Below are 16,437 nucleotides of genomic sequence, written 5' to 3' on the forward strand. Positions count from 1 at the left end.
CTCCCACAGATCATGTTTTCAGGTCATTTTAAGTCTTATTTTATAACAAAGTGGTTATATCTAAATGTGTGATTTAGGTTAAGTCAGGGTTAGGGACCATAATGCCATTATATTGTTAATTTAGACTAAAACTAGTGATTTATACACTTTTTAATATTTTGTAATATTGCCATTGCTTTACTTTTTGTACTATACATTTTTTCTTGTCCAATATTTTGAGGAGACACTGTCCAGTCCCTTGTTTACTTGGAAATGCCCCTATATATAGCTAAATATATATATATATATGATATATGATTAAAACAAAAAAGCTTTTAGTAACATGAAGCTGTCTCTCAGCATTCAGTTGATGTGTAAAGTGCATAGCTTCTTTCTTAGCAGTAAGCTAATTCAGTTATCAGTATATAAAATAATACTTATCAATACGCTCCAATAGGTAATATATTTTAGCTTGAATGACATTTCATGCTCTGTGTTTGCAGCAGCGTCGGTGGAGACACAGACCGACTGATTTCCCTGATGAGACTGTATTCATGTCCAAACGTGTACCAGTGAAGACTGTGACTTCATGTCCAAGAAACCCGAAGACAACAACTTCACAATGTCTGAATCAATTTAACACGTTTGAAACAAACTGTTTGTATATATTTGAATCCTACTGTGTCTCATAAAACATCAGATGCAAAATAAACTCTGGACTTGAGAATAGCGTCTTGGTTTATACATTTAACACAGACCAGAACTTCATGAGCCTTCACAAGAGCTTTATAGTATTACTATTAAGCTTTAATGCTAGTATGATGTGCTTGACTCACATGCAGGATCATAATTAATGTACGACCAGTCACAGACTGTTGTAGATTATATGAGGCCACAATAAACAGTAGTGGTCAGTGAAGTAAATCTTACAGACATGGTACGAAAATAGCACAAGAATGCATTTCTTAAGAACTTAATAGTACAGGAATATAGTAATCAGAGTGACATACATGGGTCTTTCCATTTTGGACAAAAAGTAGAAAGTCAAACTTTTTTTAAATTAACTTTTTGTGTAATGCAGGATGGGTACTATAATATTACATAACATCTTGCTATTATGCTTTTATTACATTTATGCTGTTTATTTAAAAGCTAGTATTTCAAAAATGTGTGTCTGGGGGGGATAATTACCGTTATTGTTGTATTAAAGAATACAGCAATAATTAAAAATAATAATAAAAGAAAGTGATGTAAGCAGGCACATAGGAAAAATTAGATGGTCTCAAATGACAGAAAATGTTTCAAATTTGAAATAAACTTCTTTAATTTTAAATTGTTCATAAACTAGCAAGATCATATTCGGTACTGGGGACAGACATGCAGTAAACCTACAATATTATACATTATCAATTTGTAGGAACATCCGTTTGTACTGGGATCAATATACTTAAATGTTTCTCAGTTTAAAAATACACTTAGTTGAGTTTTTTTTTATTTTTTAAGAAAAGATCTGAAAGGTAGTATTGGCTTTAAACCTGTCTTTCATAATGCACTTTCTTTTTATCAGTTAAGTCTATGCACAAATATATAACAAGATAAATACTACAGTACAGTATATTAGCCAGATTACTTCATTTGGTTGCTTGAAGATAACCTTTTACTGTAAGTGAAACCTATGCCCACTAATGACTAGCTTATTGCACGTGTAAAAAAAAAACCCAACAACAACAAAGAATTAATTTCTGTTCATTCATTTGTGATGCTGTTAGCTTCTTTCAGTCATTAATTCATAGAAGCACTTGAATTTGCTCAGTGTTGTCAGTGTCTGGTTTGTGTTCCCTGGGTAACCACTAGATGTCCTCCTTCCCCACGGTGTCTGTCACTTCCTGAAACACATTCCCCACAATCTCTGTCTTCTCATTGCACTCAGCTGTCACTAATCATTAGTCATTGCACTCAGCCCATTCCCCATTAGCGTTTGTCCTTTCTCTGTGTATTTATACCCTGTCTGTCTTAGTTTGTGTCACGGAGTCCTTATGGTTATCGCGTCCAATTCAAAGTCTTGTTCTTGCCGTGTGTTTAGTGTTTGTTTATGTTTGGATTGGTACTTTGGTTTTGACCCCTGCCTGGACTGTTTACGATTTGGATTACCCCTAATAAAAGACATACCTGCACGTGGATCTCTCTCTGTGTTTTCTTGTATCCCGGTCGTGACAAGTGTGCATTATTGGTTTATTTAAAGATGAGAAAGTTCCCCATGGCACTTTTCGTTCAGGAATATAAGCAATAAGACAGCAGCTTTGCTAAAATATCAGCCTAAAAATCTTCAGTATTTATATTTATCACCAAAAAACAGTGTCCAATACGATTCTTAATACGTTTAACTTGTTGTATTTTACAATGTTCTGTCTAACATTTTAAGATGGCCTGAACTGTATAACATTTTGGAAACAGCTCTTACACTAACCAAATTGAAAATATTGTTTTGTAAACATCGTTCTTCTTTGTGTTCATGGTTTATGAGATATGCACATGTTACGCAGCTGTGTTCATATCAACGAGGCAAAAGTCCAATTGTGCTCATCTTTATAGCCAATAAACCCAGATAAGCGTTCATCTCAAAGGTTAGCTTGAAGTCTGTTTCGCACATTAGCTATCGCTCACAACTGCTTGATGGGAATTGAATTCACTTGGGAAAAAAGGATTTGTCTTCGATATTCCTTTATTGATCCATCACCTAACAAGAAAAATGGATTTGAGGCCTAAAGGAACTACTGCAGTTTTCGTCCTCCTGGTTCTTTTCACATTCTGCAAGTTCAGTGAAACACAAAGTAAGTGCTGAAAGTTTGTGAATGAAAAATCTTACATAATCAGGATTGGTTTTGTAGGCCGAAACAGCTCAGAACATGACATTTCCTTGTTGATCTGGTTATACTTGGGAAAAACATGATTGCTTAGACTTCCAAAACGTTAAGACAGTTGGAAATGTTGGTATTCTTTAAAGTATTAATATTTAAACTTCTGTAAATTTGTTATGGTTCCATAAGCATCAAAAACAAGACATGGCTGATTCAGGAAATTGATCAGTTTTATTATAATATATCATATTGAGTGAGCAATGTTTAGGTTTCATCACCTTTTATTTAAAGATGTGCTTATGTTTTACTATCAATAGATTTAAATTCTCAAAGGAATGTCTTATTTCAACTTTACACAAAACTCGTATTTTACATAAACGGAAAGTACAAAAACACACTCCAGAAATATGTACTTAATCATGTTTTTATTTTTGACTTTGAAATGCTTAAATTAAAAAAAGCTTACTTATTTGAAAAAATAAAAAAAAAACTACCTTTGGGAATTTCGTTTAGTTTCTTTAGAAGTTGTTGTTTAATTTATTTTTTTACTGTTATCTTGAAGATCACAAAATTTTGCATTTTTTTCCTTCATATTTTCTAACAATCAAATTTTTTCAGTGTCAACCTGGACCATTCATGCCAATATTATAACTCTGATTTTCTCTGAATGACACAGATCTTTGCTGGGTGGAAAACAATGTAGCGCTGTTAATTTTTTTTCCGGAAAACAACGAAATTGGTGCCACGGTAACATCACTCACCGCTGAGGCAGGGGTGACGGCTACAATCACTCGTCAGGATCCAGAGGGTCTCTTCAGCCTCAACGAATACGATCTCATTGCTGTAACTGTGCTGGACTTTGAGGTTAATTCTGTATATCTTATGAAGAGTCTGGTTTTGTGTTCAGCCATTAAACTCTAAATGTATAATTTTCAATGCCTGGGGTGTACAAAGTACATACTTACTATTTTAATATTGCAAATCCATTTTTCATATCTTGATTTAAAATAGCCAGTAAAATATTTTTCAATTAAATGCTATATTTTTGTAAAGAGATGTTTCTTCACTCAGCACAACTTAGTCTTGATCTAAAATGCTTTTGGTCATTTTCTCAATTACCACTTAAAATTCAGTAAGTTTGAACTTATATTTACACTAGGCCTGTTGCAATAATCAATATATTGTCTTATCGAGCAATATATGTGCATGACTTTATTAATTTTTGGTGACTCAATATACTGTATCACCTATCATATACATTTTATTTCTTTTGCAGCTTATTGTATATTACGTGGTGTAGTTATGAGGAGCTAGTTCAAATGTAAAAGATGCTTCTGCAAAAAAAAGTTCCATACAAGTTCTTTGTGCATTTTGTACTTAATTTGCACTTTTTGTTACAAAATGTTTATTTATGATTTAATCAAGTTTTTTTAATGTATCTAATATCCTGATACTTAATTTCCATGCATGATCTAAATATTAAAAATTGAAAGTTTGTTGTCATTTGGAAATGTGTAGGCCTTCTTGCATTATTATGCTGTGATTATATATTAAGTGGGATAAAATGGTCTTTAAAATTAAAATAATATCGCTTATTGCAAATATTTCTGGGGTCATATATTGCACGACAAGAAGTTGTTATCACGACAGGCTTAATTTACACATTTCCATTTCATTATTTTATAGCTCAAATACACCCCTACATGTTTCCATTTTAATATTTCAAAGCAACCACTCAGATCCATTTAAAATGCTTTATGTACAAAAATGACAGACCTTTTGTGTTTTGTGATTTTCTTAGACATTTGACCCCAACAAACCTCACGAGGTGAATATCGAGTGTACAAGAGCTGACTCTCCCTCTGTGAGTAAACTATTTCAATGGACCTTCATGTAAATGTTTTATTTAACCTTACTTATTTTCTGTATGTTTTTAATGTTGGTCATTGATGTCCTGCATGTCATATTTGTAATTTCAGACCACACTGAATTTGAAAATAGTCGTGGAGGATACAAATGATAATCCACCGGTGTTTGCACAGAGTCAGTACACCCTTGATGTCGATGAGGTACTTTGCTGATGAACTTTTAATGTTGCTTATGCTGTACAACTTATTTTATTTTTGTTTGTTTGTTTGATCAAGGCGGTTTTCAAAATCTTAAAGCTTTACTGATTTTTCTAGTTATCAAAAGTGGATACCAGTGTTGGCCTAATCACAGCGACCGATCCTGATAAAACTGCTAGACTTTTCTACCAACTGGATTCTCCTGAGGTACAACTGTGTTCCCATTACACTTTCTGAGACAACAAAAATCCCAAAAGAATGTGTACAGAGTTTGTATGTCACGGCAATCACAACTGTTCTGTTGGGAACGATGTTCTGAAGTTTCTTCTTTTTGGAATTCTAAAAGAAAATTCCTCTTGGAATGTTGGTTCCAAATTGTCAGAGGAATTCCAAAACAAATCCCATTTGAAATATTTCTCAAACAAGGCCTTTGTTCTCTCGCAGGGAGAATTTGACCTGGAGACCAATTTCAATCCCAACATTCTGGTGACAAAAGTGCTGGATTATGATCAAACTAAAAAAGTCACAATGACACTATATGTGCAGGTGAGTTTTGACTCTGGTTAAATGTCCAAAGTTGCATTCTTTTTGTATAAACTACTGTCATTTGATGACTTTTCAGGACACACCGATTGGATCTAAAGCTGAAGCCTCCCACACTGCCTCAACCACCATTATAGCCAACATCATAGACATCGACAACCGTCCACCGTGGATCCAGCCTTGTACAGAAGCCGTGTTGGGCACAAGCAAAGTGTGCATGAGCTCTGGTTATGAAGGGACTGTCAACTTAAACGAACAAGCGGTGGGTTTTCTATCCAAAGCTGTTGTAGATAAAGGTCTGATGTTAAGCTAAACCTGTTTAAATGTTATATAGTGATGATTATTTCAAACTGCCACAACAAACACCAACATTTCTCACATTATAAAGCCGGCTAATGAATGCAGAAACATCAGGAAATGTCTCATTGGATGAATTTGTCAGTCTTTTTGAGTATTTGAATGTTGTTGTACACCACAGACAGGTCCTTTGTCCCTGAAGCCAGGTCCGGTCATGGCCATTGATGGTGACACAGGCAGGAACGAGCCCATTGGCTATGCATTTCTTGGAGGTGAGATATTTTATTCCCCTTTTGGGTTGAAATGAAGAACTTTGGAAGGAGTCGACTGGTTTTTAATGGTACATTTGACATGTTCAAGGAAATGTGGATGACGTATTTCAAATCGACAATGACACGGGGAGCATCACAATGCTGAAACCGGTTGGGGTTGCAGGACCGATTGTCCTTTCAGTCATGGTAAGAGAGAAAAAAACTGCATTTATAAGAATGAAACCACTGTTGTTGAATGTTACGTACGATCAGAAGCTTCATTTTAGAGCCACAGTATTCTGTAAACTCTTAATAAATAAAGGTTCTTTATTGGCACTGATGGTCCCTTGAAGAACTTTTAACATCCATGGAACCTTTCCATTCCAAATTTATTTTATTATTATTGATTAAAATCTAAGGAAAATTGTTCTTTTAGGAACTGTTCACTGAAGGATTTTTGGGGAACCAAAAAATGGCTCTGTAAAAACCCTCTTCTGGATCCTTTATTTTGTAGAGTATAGTTCAATTCTGAACCAGATTTCCCCTCTGTCTTCTCAGGCGTATCAGAAAGAGAACGCCGATCAGTTTGCCACCACTACAGTCATCCTGAAGGTGGTGAAAACCACCAAGTTCCCTCCGACATTTGTGAAGCCCAGTTATGAAGGCTTTATCTCAAAGGATGCAGGTCTGGACAGTCTGGTTCTGGAGAGCAAAACGTCCAACAGACCCCTGAGAGTCCAAGCTACAGATAAAGACTTTTCTGATGTAAGAACTCAGGGATAAACAGCATTCTGGTCTGTGCATGCGTTCAGATCAAGATCCATACTGTCAAGCAAGATTAGTGAAAATGAATTTAAATCGGAATTCATTTTTACATAATCTTTTGTATTGGTTTTATGGACATTTCAGTTCATTTTTGCATAAACTGTTGCAGTGAAATGATTTGTTTGTAAAACCATTCTCATAGAAACCATCATGTTCAATTCAGTGTACATTAAGTTTTGCATCAATCCTTGGATTGAATATTTTGTAAAACAGTTCTTAAATATATTGTGGCACTGAACTGAACTATTTGTGCCAAATATTGAGTCATGCCTAAAGCGATTTCTAAAAAACATTTAAAAACATACAGTCCTATGATAATAAAGGCAAAAAACACCAAAAACACATCTTTTTAAAAAACATGCATAAACTGTTGCTTCGAAATCAATATACAGAAAGCATCACATTCAATTCAGTATTTATAAAACCATTCTTATATGTTAATTCTTGGATTGAATTTAATAGTTCTGTTTCCTACATAAATTGTTGCACTGAATTCAATGCACATTTCACTGAATCATTCCGGAAAACACTGAAATGCACTGAATTCAATGTTCATAAAACATCTATGAATGTAAACTTATTCACACTCTTGCATAAACATTAACTGAATTATTTAAGCATTAAATTAAGCATTTGATTGAATATTCTTAAAAACTATTTTAAGTAAATTGCATTAATGGTTCATGTAACCATTCTTCAAACAATTCAGTATTTATAAAACAATTTTTAAAAGTGGTAAATTCTTCGACTGAATTGATCATGAAGCCATTATGTAAATGGTCACATGGACTTCAATAAATCATAAAACGGTTAACTAAATCAATGCATTCAATTTATTAAAAATGTTTTTATATAGATTAAACTCATGTTTTATGAATGAGGCCTAACTGTAATATTTCTGGTGTTAAATGCTGGATTTCTTTCTATGTAGGGCTATAATCCTAACCTCAGGTTTGAGTTTGTAGCTGGCACTGACTTCTCAATCACTCCAGAGGGTTTCATACTCATGGCGAAGACGGTTTCACCAGGCACTGTACATTTAGAAGTAAGACCTTAATATTTCATACAGTGCTTAATGCTCTTTAGACACTTTAGAGTGATTCGAAATATTTATGTCCATATTATCCAATGTGACTCAGATGAGGGTGGTTGACACAGACAATGAAGAATCAAGCACCGCTTCACTTGTGGTTGAAGTCACTTCAGGTAAGACCAGACCATAAAATACGAATGAATCTAGCGCTGTGCTAATCACACGTAATTTACTCAAGGATGCATGCTTTATGCTATTGGACACTTTTGGATAATGGCTATAGAGGGCTGCAGTGATGACGAAAGTTGACCCTGGTTTCCTCAACAAAAACCTATTAGGATTTTACTTTTACTTTCAGCTAACTAAATGCTAACGTAGGCTGTAAAGAAACTACACCATGGTTGGAAGATGTCAGGATCACCACCATTAAACTTCAAAAACCTTTAACTTAAAAACCATATTCCCTGAAAGTTTGAGATTGAAGAGTTTGCAAGAGTGTGATTATAAACACATAATAAAGTGACTGGAGAGTAGATGATGATGTTTAATGTCGCTGAAAACCTCTGTAATCCCATTTAGACACTTGTTGTCCTTTGTAAAGCCAAGCTTCTTAAAAATACATTTTTGTCATAGAATGAAATATCTTGAGCTTTTGTTAACCACAGACCTTACTTCAGGCATTTAACCAAAAATGCATTCAAAAAAACCATTGACGGGCTAAAATGCTAACTAAATGCTAACTAAAATGCAGAACTCTATAAGGGTGTGCACTAATGTTTGGGAAAACACATTACGCATGTAATTCAAAATGATTGCATTTCTGATATTCCAGCAGTTTGTGTGCATCGTTCTGGTTAACCCACCTTATGTGTACCTTAAGTATCCTAAAAAAACATGTTTTCTCTCCCTCAGGGGGACAGCAGGTGAAAGCAGGCGAGTTCAGTTCGGGAGATATGGCGGCTGTAGGGGCTTCTTTGGCTGTGGTTATCGTTCTGTGCTTGGTTTGCATTGGACTGATGGTGCACCGAATCAAGGGCCATAACACAGACTGGAAGAAGATTTCCGAGGCTAGTGCCTTCCGTAGCACAGTAAGTTTCCATGCACAAAACTGTCAAACTAAGAAATGTTTCAGGTTAAATACAAGACAAAATCTTTTCATTCTGAAATGTCATTCTGAATTGAAACATGGTTAAAACCTAATTGAAACGGCACGTATAATCTTTATCATTCAAACCATTCTTTGATGTAACTGGCATGTTGAATTTATTAATTATTTAAAACAAATTGTCAGATTGAAGAGAACGTTCTCATGTATTTGCACAGAATTGAAACATCCTTAAAATGCTGCTTTAAATTGGTTGGTAAAAGCATTCTCATGTAAATTCACAACAGAAATTTGCAAACTATCAAAATGTGCAAAGGTTTCCAATTTGATTCAGTGTTCATAAAATTAATATTAAAGTAAAAACAGTTTGTAAAAGTATTCAGATTTAAATGGTCACCTTCACTGTTTATAAATCTATTTTTAGTAGGGCCGGGACTTTAACGCGTTAATTGAGATTAATTAATTACACAAAAAATAACGCGTTAACTAAGATTAATTAATTACAGGGAAAAAAAATCCCGCATTTTTAATAACTTATTTTTGCACCGCGGAACGTTTCTCACTGGATGAGTTTCGGCGGGACCGATTATACTGGAGCACCAACTAGCGTTCGCATATCACTGCAGCACATCGAGCCTCAAGTAACACCTCAACACTAAACATATAGCAGCTAGCGTAGACTTTACACTTTATGTTGAACTATGTATTATTTTGTTGGTGCAACAGTTTATGTTGGAATCTTTATTGTTTTGGCCAAGGTTATTGAGAGTTGGACTTAGTATGTTATGGCCTCTGAAGCAACAGAGAGATGTTTTCTAATAGTCAGTGTTTCCAATGATCTGAATGTAATTGACAGTATTGTGTTTTACTTAAAAAACACTTTACAGAAGGTTCCAGCACCTATAAGCTTCCTGAATTTCTGAAATGTACTATTTCTAAATTGTTTCTAAATATGCTATTGCTACACTTCATGGCAAAAATTGCACTGGTCTGCGCTAGACTTGGTTGAACAAAAATAAACAATATTTTGTTGCTTAAGCTTATGTATTCAGTCATTATTCAATGGTATACTATAAATCCATGTGAAAAAAAATTACTTCTCACTGTTCTCAGGTCAAATATTTATCTGCGATTAAAATGCGATTAATTTCGATTAATTAATTACAAAGCCTCTAATTAATTAGATTAATTTTTTAGTCCTGGCCCTAATTTTTAGGTAAATTTTTACAATTGAATAGTTGAAAAATGCAATAAAAGCATTCGACGTAAATTACCTCATTTTTTTAAAGTATTGTTTTCAGTTTTTAGAAGTATTTTCACGTTAACCGTCACATTGATTTGAATCGTTTTTTTAAAACTATGCCTACGTGTTTGGATCTAATTTAATAGTTGATAAATGTAATTTCACATAAATTAATATTGTATCAAGTCTTGTCATGTTCCAATTTTTATCAAAATGATGTTTTCATTTCTGACAGAAATAAAACGTTCATAAAACCATGAATGTAAATTCTGAATGGACTTATTTGTTCACATTCAAGGTTTCTAAAACCATTCCTGTGTAAAAGTTCAGACTGATCTGAACAGTCTGTAAAATTATTCATAAATTGTCACCTTCATTGCTTAAAAAAAAAAACAATATTTTGTTAATTTTTCGAATGGTTTATAAAATCTTTCCACTGTATATTAATAGCTGCGCTGAATCAAATCAGTTGTAAACCAAATTGTTACATGTTCATAAAACCACTCGTTCATATTGAATCAAATAATTTCTAAAAGCATATAAATGTAAAATGTCACATTTCACGGTTTAAAAAAACATCCATGCATACATTTTTATAATTATAATTATAGTTTGTAAAAGAATACTCAAGTAAATTCCTATGGATTCAAATTATTTTTCAAATAATCCCATTCAATGTTAATGTGAACACTTTATGTATCTAGAGCATATTTGAGAGTATTTTTTATGACTTGAATTTAATCGATCATAATAAAACTATTCATGTAAATTCACATTGAATCAAATATCATGCATACTATGTTCATAAAACCATTATTAGAGTACCTCAAACTTTATAATGACAGCTATAGGTGAATCATTCCATTAACATTAATACTTTCTCTATATCTAGAGCATATTTATGAGATGATGTTATCTTTCGACAGCTTGGTGGAGGCTCGGGTGGTCCTAAAGTGGGTGTACAGTACTGCAATGAGGGCTTCCAGCTCGATGCTGATTCTGGAAGTGTTAACTCTAAGTTAGCTGCAGACCTGGAGAACAAACTGGAGTCGGGACTGAACAAGACGACCCCTAGCGCCCTTCTCCAGACCACCAGCAGCCCTCCAGTCGACTCCAGCAGCCTGTCAGGGTCAGAAACCATCGACGGCGAGAAGGAAGTCAAACCCATCCTGACCAAAGAGCGGCGCAATGAGGAGGGATACAAAGCGGTCTGGTTTAAGCAAGATGTCGACCCCAGCACCAAAGAGGAAGTGGTCATCATTCCCGACGCTGGTGAAGCGGATGCAGGCCACGAGGAAGATGACGACACCGAGGAAGAGGATGACCTAAGGACTGACATGGATTCGGACGATGAGGACGGACTGATGACTGATGATTTGTAGACCTCAGATTGCTTTCTCCAGTGCGACAACTGCAAAACACAAGGACTTGAGTTCAGCTCAAACGTTAGACACTTTAGTTTTATATGTTTGTGTTCCTGCATTGCATTAGCAGCACAAGGTTGTAGGTTCGATTCCCAGGGAGCACATGTTAGGTAAAAAATGTTAGCCTGAATGCACTGTAAGTTGCTTTTATCCAAAGCATCTGCTAAATGCATTCATTTGGTACAGCAGGAGCTTTCAGAGATTCATTATAAGTTCATTTCCGTGTTTTAAAGTCTATACAAATGTTTTCCTTTTTCATATTACTTCCTGTTAGCAAGTCTGTAAATATGGTGCACAAAATTAATTTAGTTTTCAGTTTCTAGCATGAAAGGTCAACGTGAAATCAAAACGGACCCTGTTTGCTTTCTAAATATATGTTGCTGGTTTTTATTGTGAATGATTCATCAGTGCACATGATTCTGAATTATTTTTATTTTTTTATGTCACTCAGAAAATAGATGGAGGTAAAATGGGTTGTAAACTGTGTTTCACGTTGACTATGCTGTGTACAAAAACAAAAATTGTAAATTGTTTAATGTCAGTTCTTTGTAGAGAGAAAAAATAAACAATAATTAGTTAAACCTGGTGTCATTTATTCTGTCACCAAACTGAATTTCAAGATTTAAAAAAATAATTTTCCAGATGTTTAGACTTTTTTGAAAATCAATCAACCTCATGGTTTACTTATAGTTAATAAGAGAAAGTAACATTTAAATGGCATAATTTGTGGCATGTATAATGAGACAGTTGTTATAACAACCTTGTGATGTGAACTGTTTGTGACATTACAGTGGACTTTCTCATAATCATGCACAACGCTCATAAATTCTTCTATAACAACTTAGATAAGATTTAATGATTAACCTGAGGACTGTGATCCATCTGTGAATGCAGTATTAATAGTTTGCATGCTATTACATACAGTACTGTAATCTATACCCCAAATAAACACACTGGAACAGATCTTTACAAATGAGTCTGACGAAATCAGTCTTCAAGGGTCATATTTCACCAACACAAAACAAGAATTTTCTTTTTTTTAAGAAAATAAGGCCTGTTTTGGACCATTAAGTTTAAGTTTTTGCATTGACCTCGGACCAATGAAAGTGAATCCTAAGCGGGTCACCTAGACTATTCACTCACTGATACTTATATGCCAAAATGTCCCTTACATAAAAAAAAGAAAAAATACTATGCACCATAGTATCATTTACTATAGTACTATAACACATGGAATTTTTTTTTTTTATTATTAATGGGAAATAGCTCCATCTTCAGGGACAGATTTAACTGTATCTAACAAAACCTGGGCTGGGGACAAAAACTAAAATAAAAATAAGAATTCAATTAAATTAAAAAAAAATTAAAGAAAGGCAAAGTTGAATCAGAAGTGGACCAAGTAAATATTGCCATGACAGCAAGTCTGCACCAGGGATATTTAAACACGTTTAAACATAAAAAAAAAATGGTTTTAATAACCAAAGCAACATTTTTCATTTTATTTTTGTTTAACTTGATTTACTAAAATAACTAACACTGAAATAAAATTGAATAAAAATAATATAGACTTTCAAAAAGAGAAGGTTCCAACAAACTGCAATCAATTCTGAACATTTTACACGTTACTTAGACGCCCTCTACTGGAGAAACGAACTACGTGCCTATATATATATATATATATACAGATTAATGAGTTAATCTAAATTTCACAAAACGTTCTTATGGCCTATTTGACTGAAAGAAGTCACACGAGAACGAATGAGTTTTGAGCTCTAGTTGCTTGTGCTAGACATCTGTATTGACACTGAGTTGCTAACATGTTCTTTTGCAAAAAATAATGAGATAAAGACACTGAATAATCACTTGTGACATGTTTTGAAGCATGCTAGTTGGCAGTCTGCCCTTGTTACGAGAACAATACAGACAGTTAATGAGGAGACCATGGGAAAGGACTTCGGGAGTTGGGAGGAAAACACCCGCAGATCAGCCGCTGGAAGTCTTGTAAAAAAGCAAGCTTTGAGTGAGATGGTCAGATGTTCTGCAGGTATCTTGGCTCTGTTGTCTTCTTGCAATAAAGTCAAATTTCTAGAGACCCTGCAGAGGACACATCCCTGTTTGCACCGTCCCAATGCACTACATTTTTTTGCATCTTGTGTTAATTCAAATATGTCTAATGTTCTATTCATGTAAAGTATTAATATGAAGTATACAGTATATGTACAGTTAGGTGTGTATTATATGTATTTGATTACTCTGTAAATGGGTTTATATAGGTTATCTGTTTGCACAGATTATATAGCATAAGTAAATTTACATGGATTATATTGTATTTATTTCTTTTTCATAGGATTGTGCGTCTGTCCATTTCGTTCTATTGTATGTCTCCACATAGCAGAATGACAATAAGGTTTGCAAAAGGTATGCAATGCTGCCTGGTCTCAACAGAAGTGGGGTTTGTTTGTTTGTTGGTGTGTGTGTGTGTGTGTGTGTGTGTGTTTGGGTTAGCATAGGAATAAATTGCCTCTATATGTAAAATGGTTTATAGTGTGTTTTATGGTAAGGATTGTGCCCCAAATCACTCAGACATGCCATGAAATTCATTTGCTTAAAATTTGTAATCTGTTGACAGCGATGTTTGTGTGTGTGTGTGTGTGTGTGTGTGTGTGTGTGTGTGCATGATAGTGTTCTTCTCTCTGTCCATCTGTAATTTTATCAGTAATGTATGTATATGTGTGTTCAGCTGCTCCTGAGCCCCAGAAGGACCTGTTACACCCATTTATAATAGTCACACATATTTGTTTTAAGTCCTAGAGGCCTAAATGCATATCTTAAAGGGCAAACATAATCATTGAATGTGAATTCTGTCACATCTACAAGTTTATGATGCCACACTATACATATATAGATTTAAATACAAAAGTTCATGTATTTTCTATCATGGTTTAGTAACACTTTCCTCGCAAAACACGAATTTGTCCATACTTTCGCGTTCTCGCTGTTATACGCTCGGGGGCGCTATTGCAAATGTCCTGAATGAGTCTACAATCACCCGATCAAAAACACAGATGAGGAAGACAGACACGAGCGCTATCAAATGCAAGCAGATGCAAAAATAGATGAAAAAATAGGCCATCATCAACAATAAACAGGATATACTGTAAATGAAAACCTGCTTGATGTTAACGAGTGAAATGGCGATCCAGAAGTTGATAAGACTGTGAAGCTTTAGGGGTGTTGCTGGAAGTATTTTTGCATATGATCCAAATGTAACGTTAGCGTTTGATAAAAATGCGATTTTCTTCATCTTTTTTATAAAAATGTTGCTTTTTTTTATGAAACTTACCTACATTCAAGAGTTGATAAAAGAAGAATGCTCGAAGCAAACAATTTTTTTTTGTTTGTTTACAAATTAGAGGCTCTGTACTTTATTTTGAAGTATTGTATGTTTATATATTCCTACAACAAAATATTCAGAAGGACATGTGATTTTTCAACACAAAAAAAACCCTAATAATTCAGAATCATACAAAATATCTTAAGAGTTTTGATTAACATGATCGAATATAGCAGATGTAAAGTTAAAATGTCGGGGGTAACCGATGACAATGGGAGTTACTTAATCAGATTACTTTTAAAGTAAAATAATGTATAACTTTCCATAAAAGTAACTAAGAAATCCAATTAGTTACTCTTAATGGAGTAACACAATATTGTAAAGTATTATTTTCCCCATGCTGGAAAAAGCTGATTAATGTGGTAATACAGGATACTATAGATTCAGTCACTGCGTGAGCAGTGAACGTAATCTGTTTTGGATTAATTCAGGATGCTTTTCATTGGATGGGATTACTTTCCTATACCTTATTAGAAATCCTGCAATATTGCTTGATGTTGTACTGTGTCTAACATTAACCATTAAAATATGCCATTTAATTATGTCACATATAAGCCAAAACTTACAAGACGAATATTAATATAGCCACTATATGTGAAGATAATTTAACTCTCAAGTAGATCTTTTTATTTTGTTGGTAATTCTAGAGATTTAAACAGTTTTTTTTTTTACTGGAAATGTGTAGCTACTACAGAACATTAAATGAAAGCGTCTTTTTAAAGCTCCTCAGATTCTTTTTATTTTTGTATTTTCCAGCACGGCGGAGAGGAGGAACTGGTCTTACCTGATTTTGCACATACTGATCTTGATGATCTAACATCCTCTGTATGCAGCAGGTTTCACTTTTCCTTCTCGCCTGCATAGCATTTGACCTAACTGCTGTGTAAAGACATTTTATATTGTCACTGTACCGATGCCATTTGAACTGATGATTCAGATGGATTCACTTCAAAACAGAAGGAATAAAGGCTTCACATTCTGTAAATATTTTTAGTTTAAACATATTGAAATAAAAATCTCAATTTTATGATAAAGATTCATTTGTGCTTCTTGTTGCAGTTCAGTTCATGTATATATAATGCATGTATATAAACTATGCATGCGATCTGTGACTGAAATATAAAAAAAATTAAATGTGCAATTATTTAGCTTAATTGTCTTTTGTATTTTAATATCTAAAAAAAAAACACTTGTCTTCACATCCGATCAGCTGGATGATATGTCCGCATACTTGTGCTCTCATTGCCTGAATGAGTAAGAGCAGTATCCTGTTCCTTTGGTCTCAAATCCTTGTTCAAATGAACACTCCCCTACGGTAAGCAAAGCGTCACGAGACTACCTCGCGCGCAGTGGGACGCAGTCAAAGTTCGCGACGCGCACCGCACTATGGCGAAGAATAATCTCATGAATATTAAATAG

General features: G+C 34.3%; 1 protein-coding gene across 1 annotated transcript; it reads left to right on the plus strand.

Annotated features, from left to right (window-relative positions):
• Positions 1-2,609: 2,609 nt before the first annotated feature.
• Positions 2,610-12,258, plus strand: LOC127947070 (cadherin-related family member 5-like). Its single transcript, XM_052543998.1, has 14 exons — positions 2,610-2,810; positions 3,514-3,701; positions 4,639-4,701; positions 4,817-4,906; positions 5,021-5,110; positions 5,348-5,449; positions 5,526-5,708; positions 5,925-6,015; positions 6,104-6,201; positions 6,553-6,759; positions 7,751-7,864; positions 7,959-8,025; positions 8,765-8,940; positions 11,127-12,258. The coding sequence occupies exons 1-14, from the start codon at positions 2,729-2,731 to the stop codon at positions 11,580-11,582; spliced, it is 2,007 nt and encodes a 668-aa protein (XP_052399958.1). The 5' UTR covers positions 2,610-2,728; the 3' UTR covers positions 11,583-12,258.
• The last annotated feature ends 4,179 nt before the right edge of the window (positions 12,259-16,437 follow it).

This window comes from Carassius gibelio, chromosome A25, assembly GCF_023724105.1.
Source record: "Carassius gibelio isolate Cgi1373 ecotype wild population from Czech Republic chromosome A25, carGib1.2-hapl.c, whole genome shotgun sequence".
NCBI classification, from domain to species: domain Eukaryota; kingdom Metazoa; phylum Chordata; class Actinopteri; order Cypriniformes; family Cyprinidae; genus Carassius; species Carassius gibelio.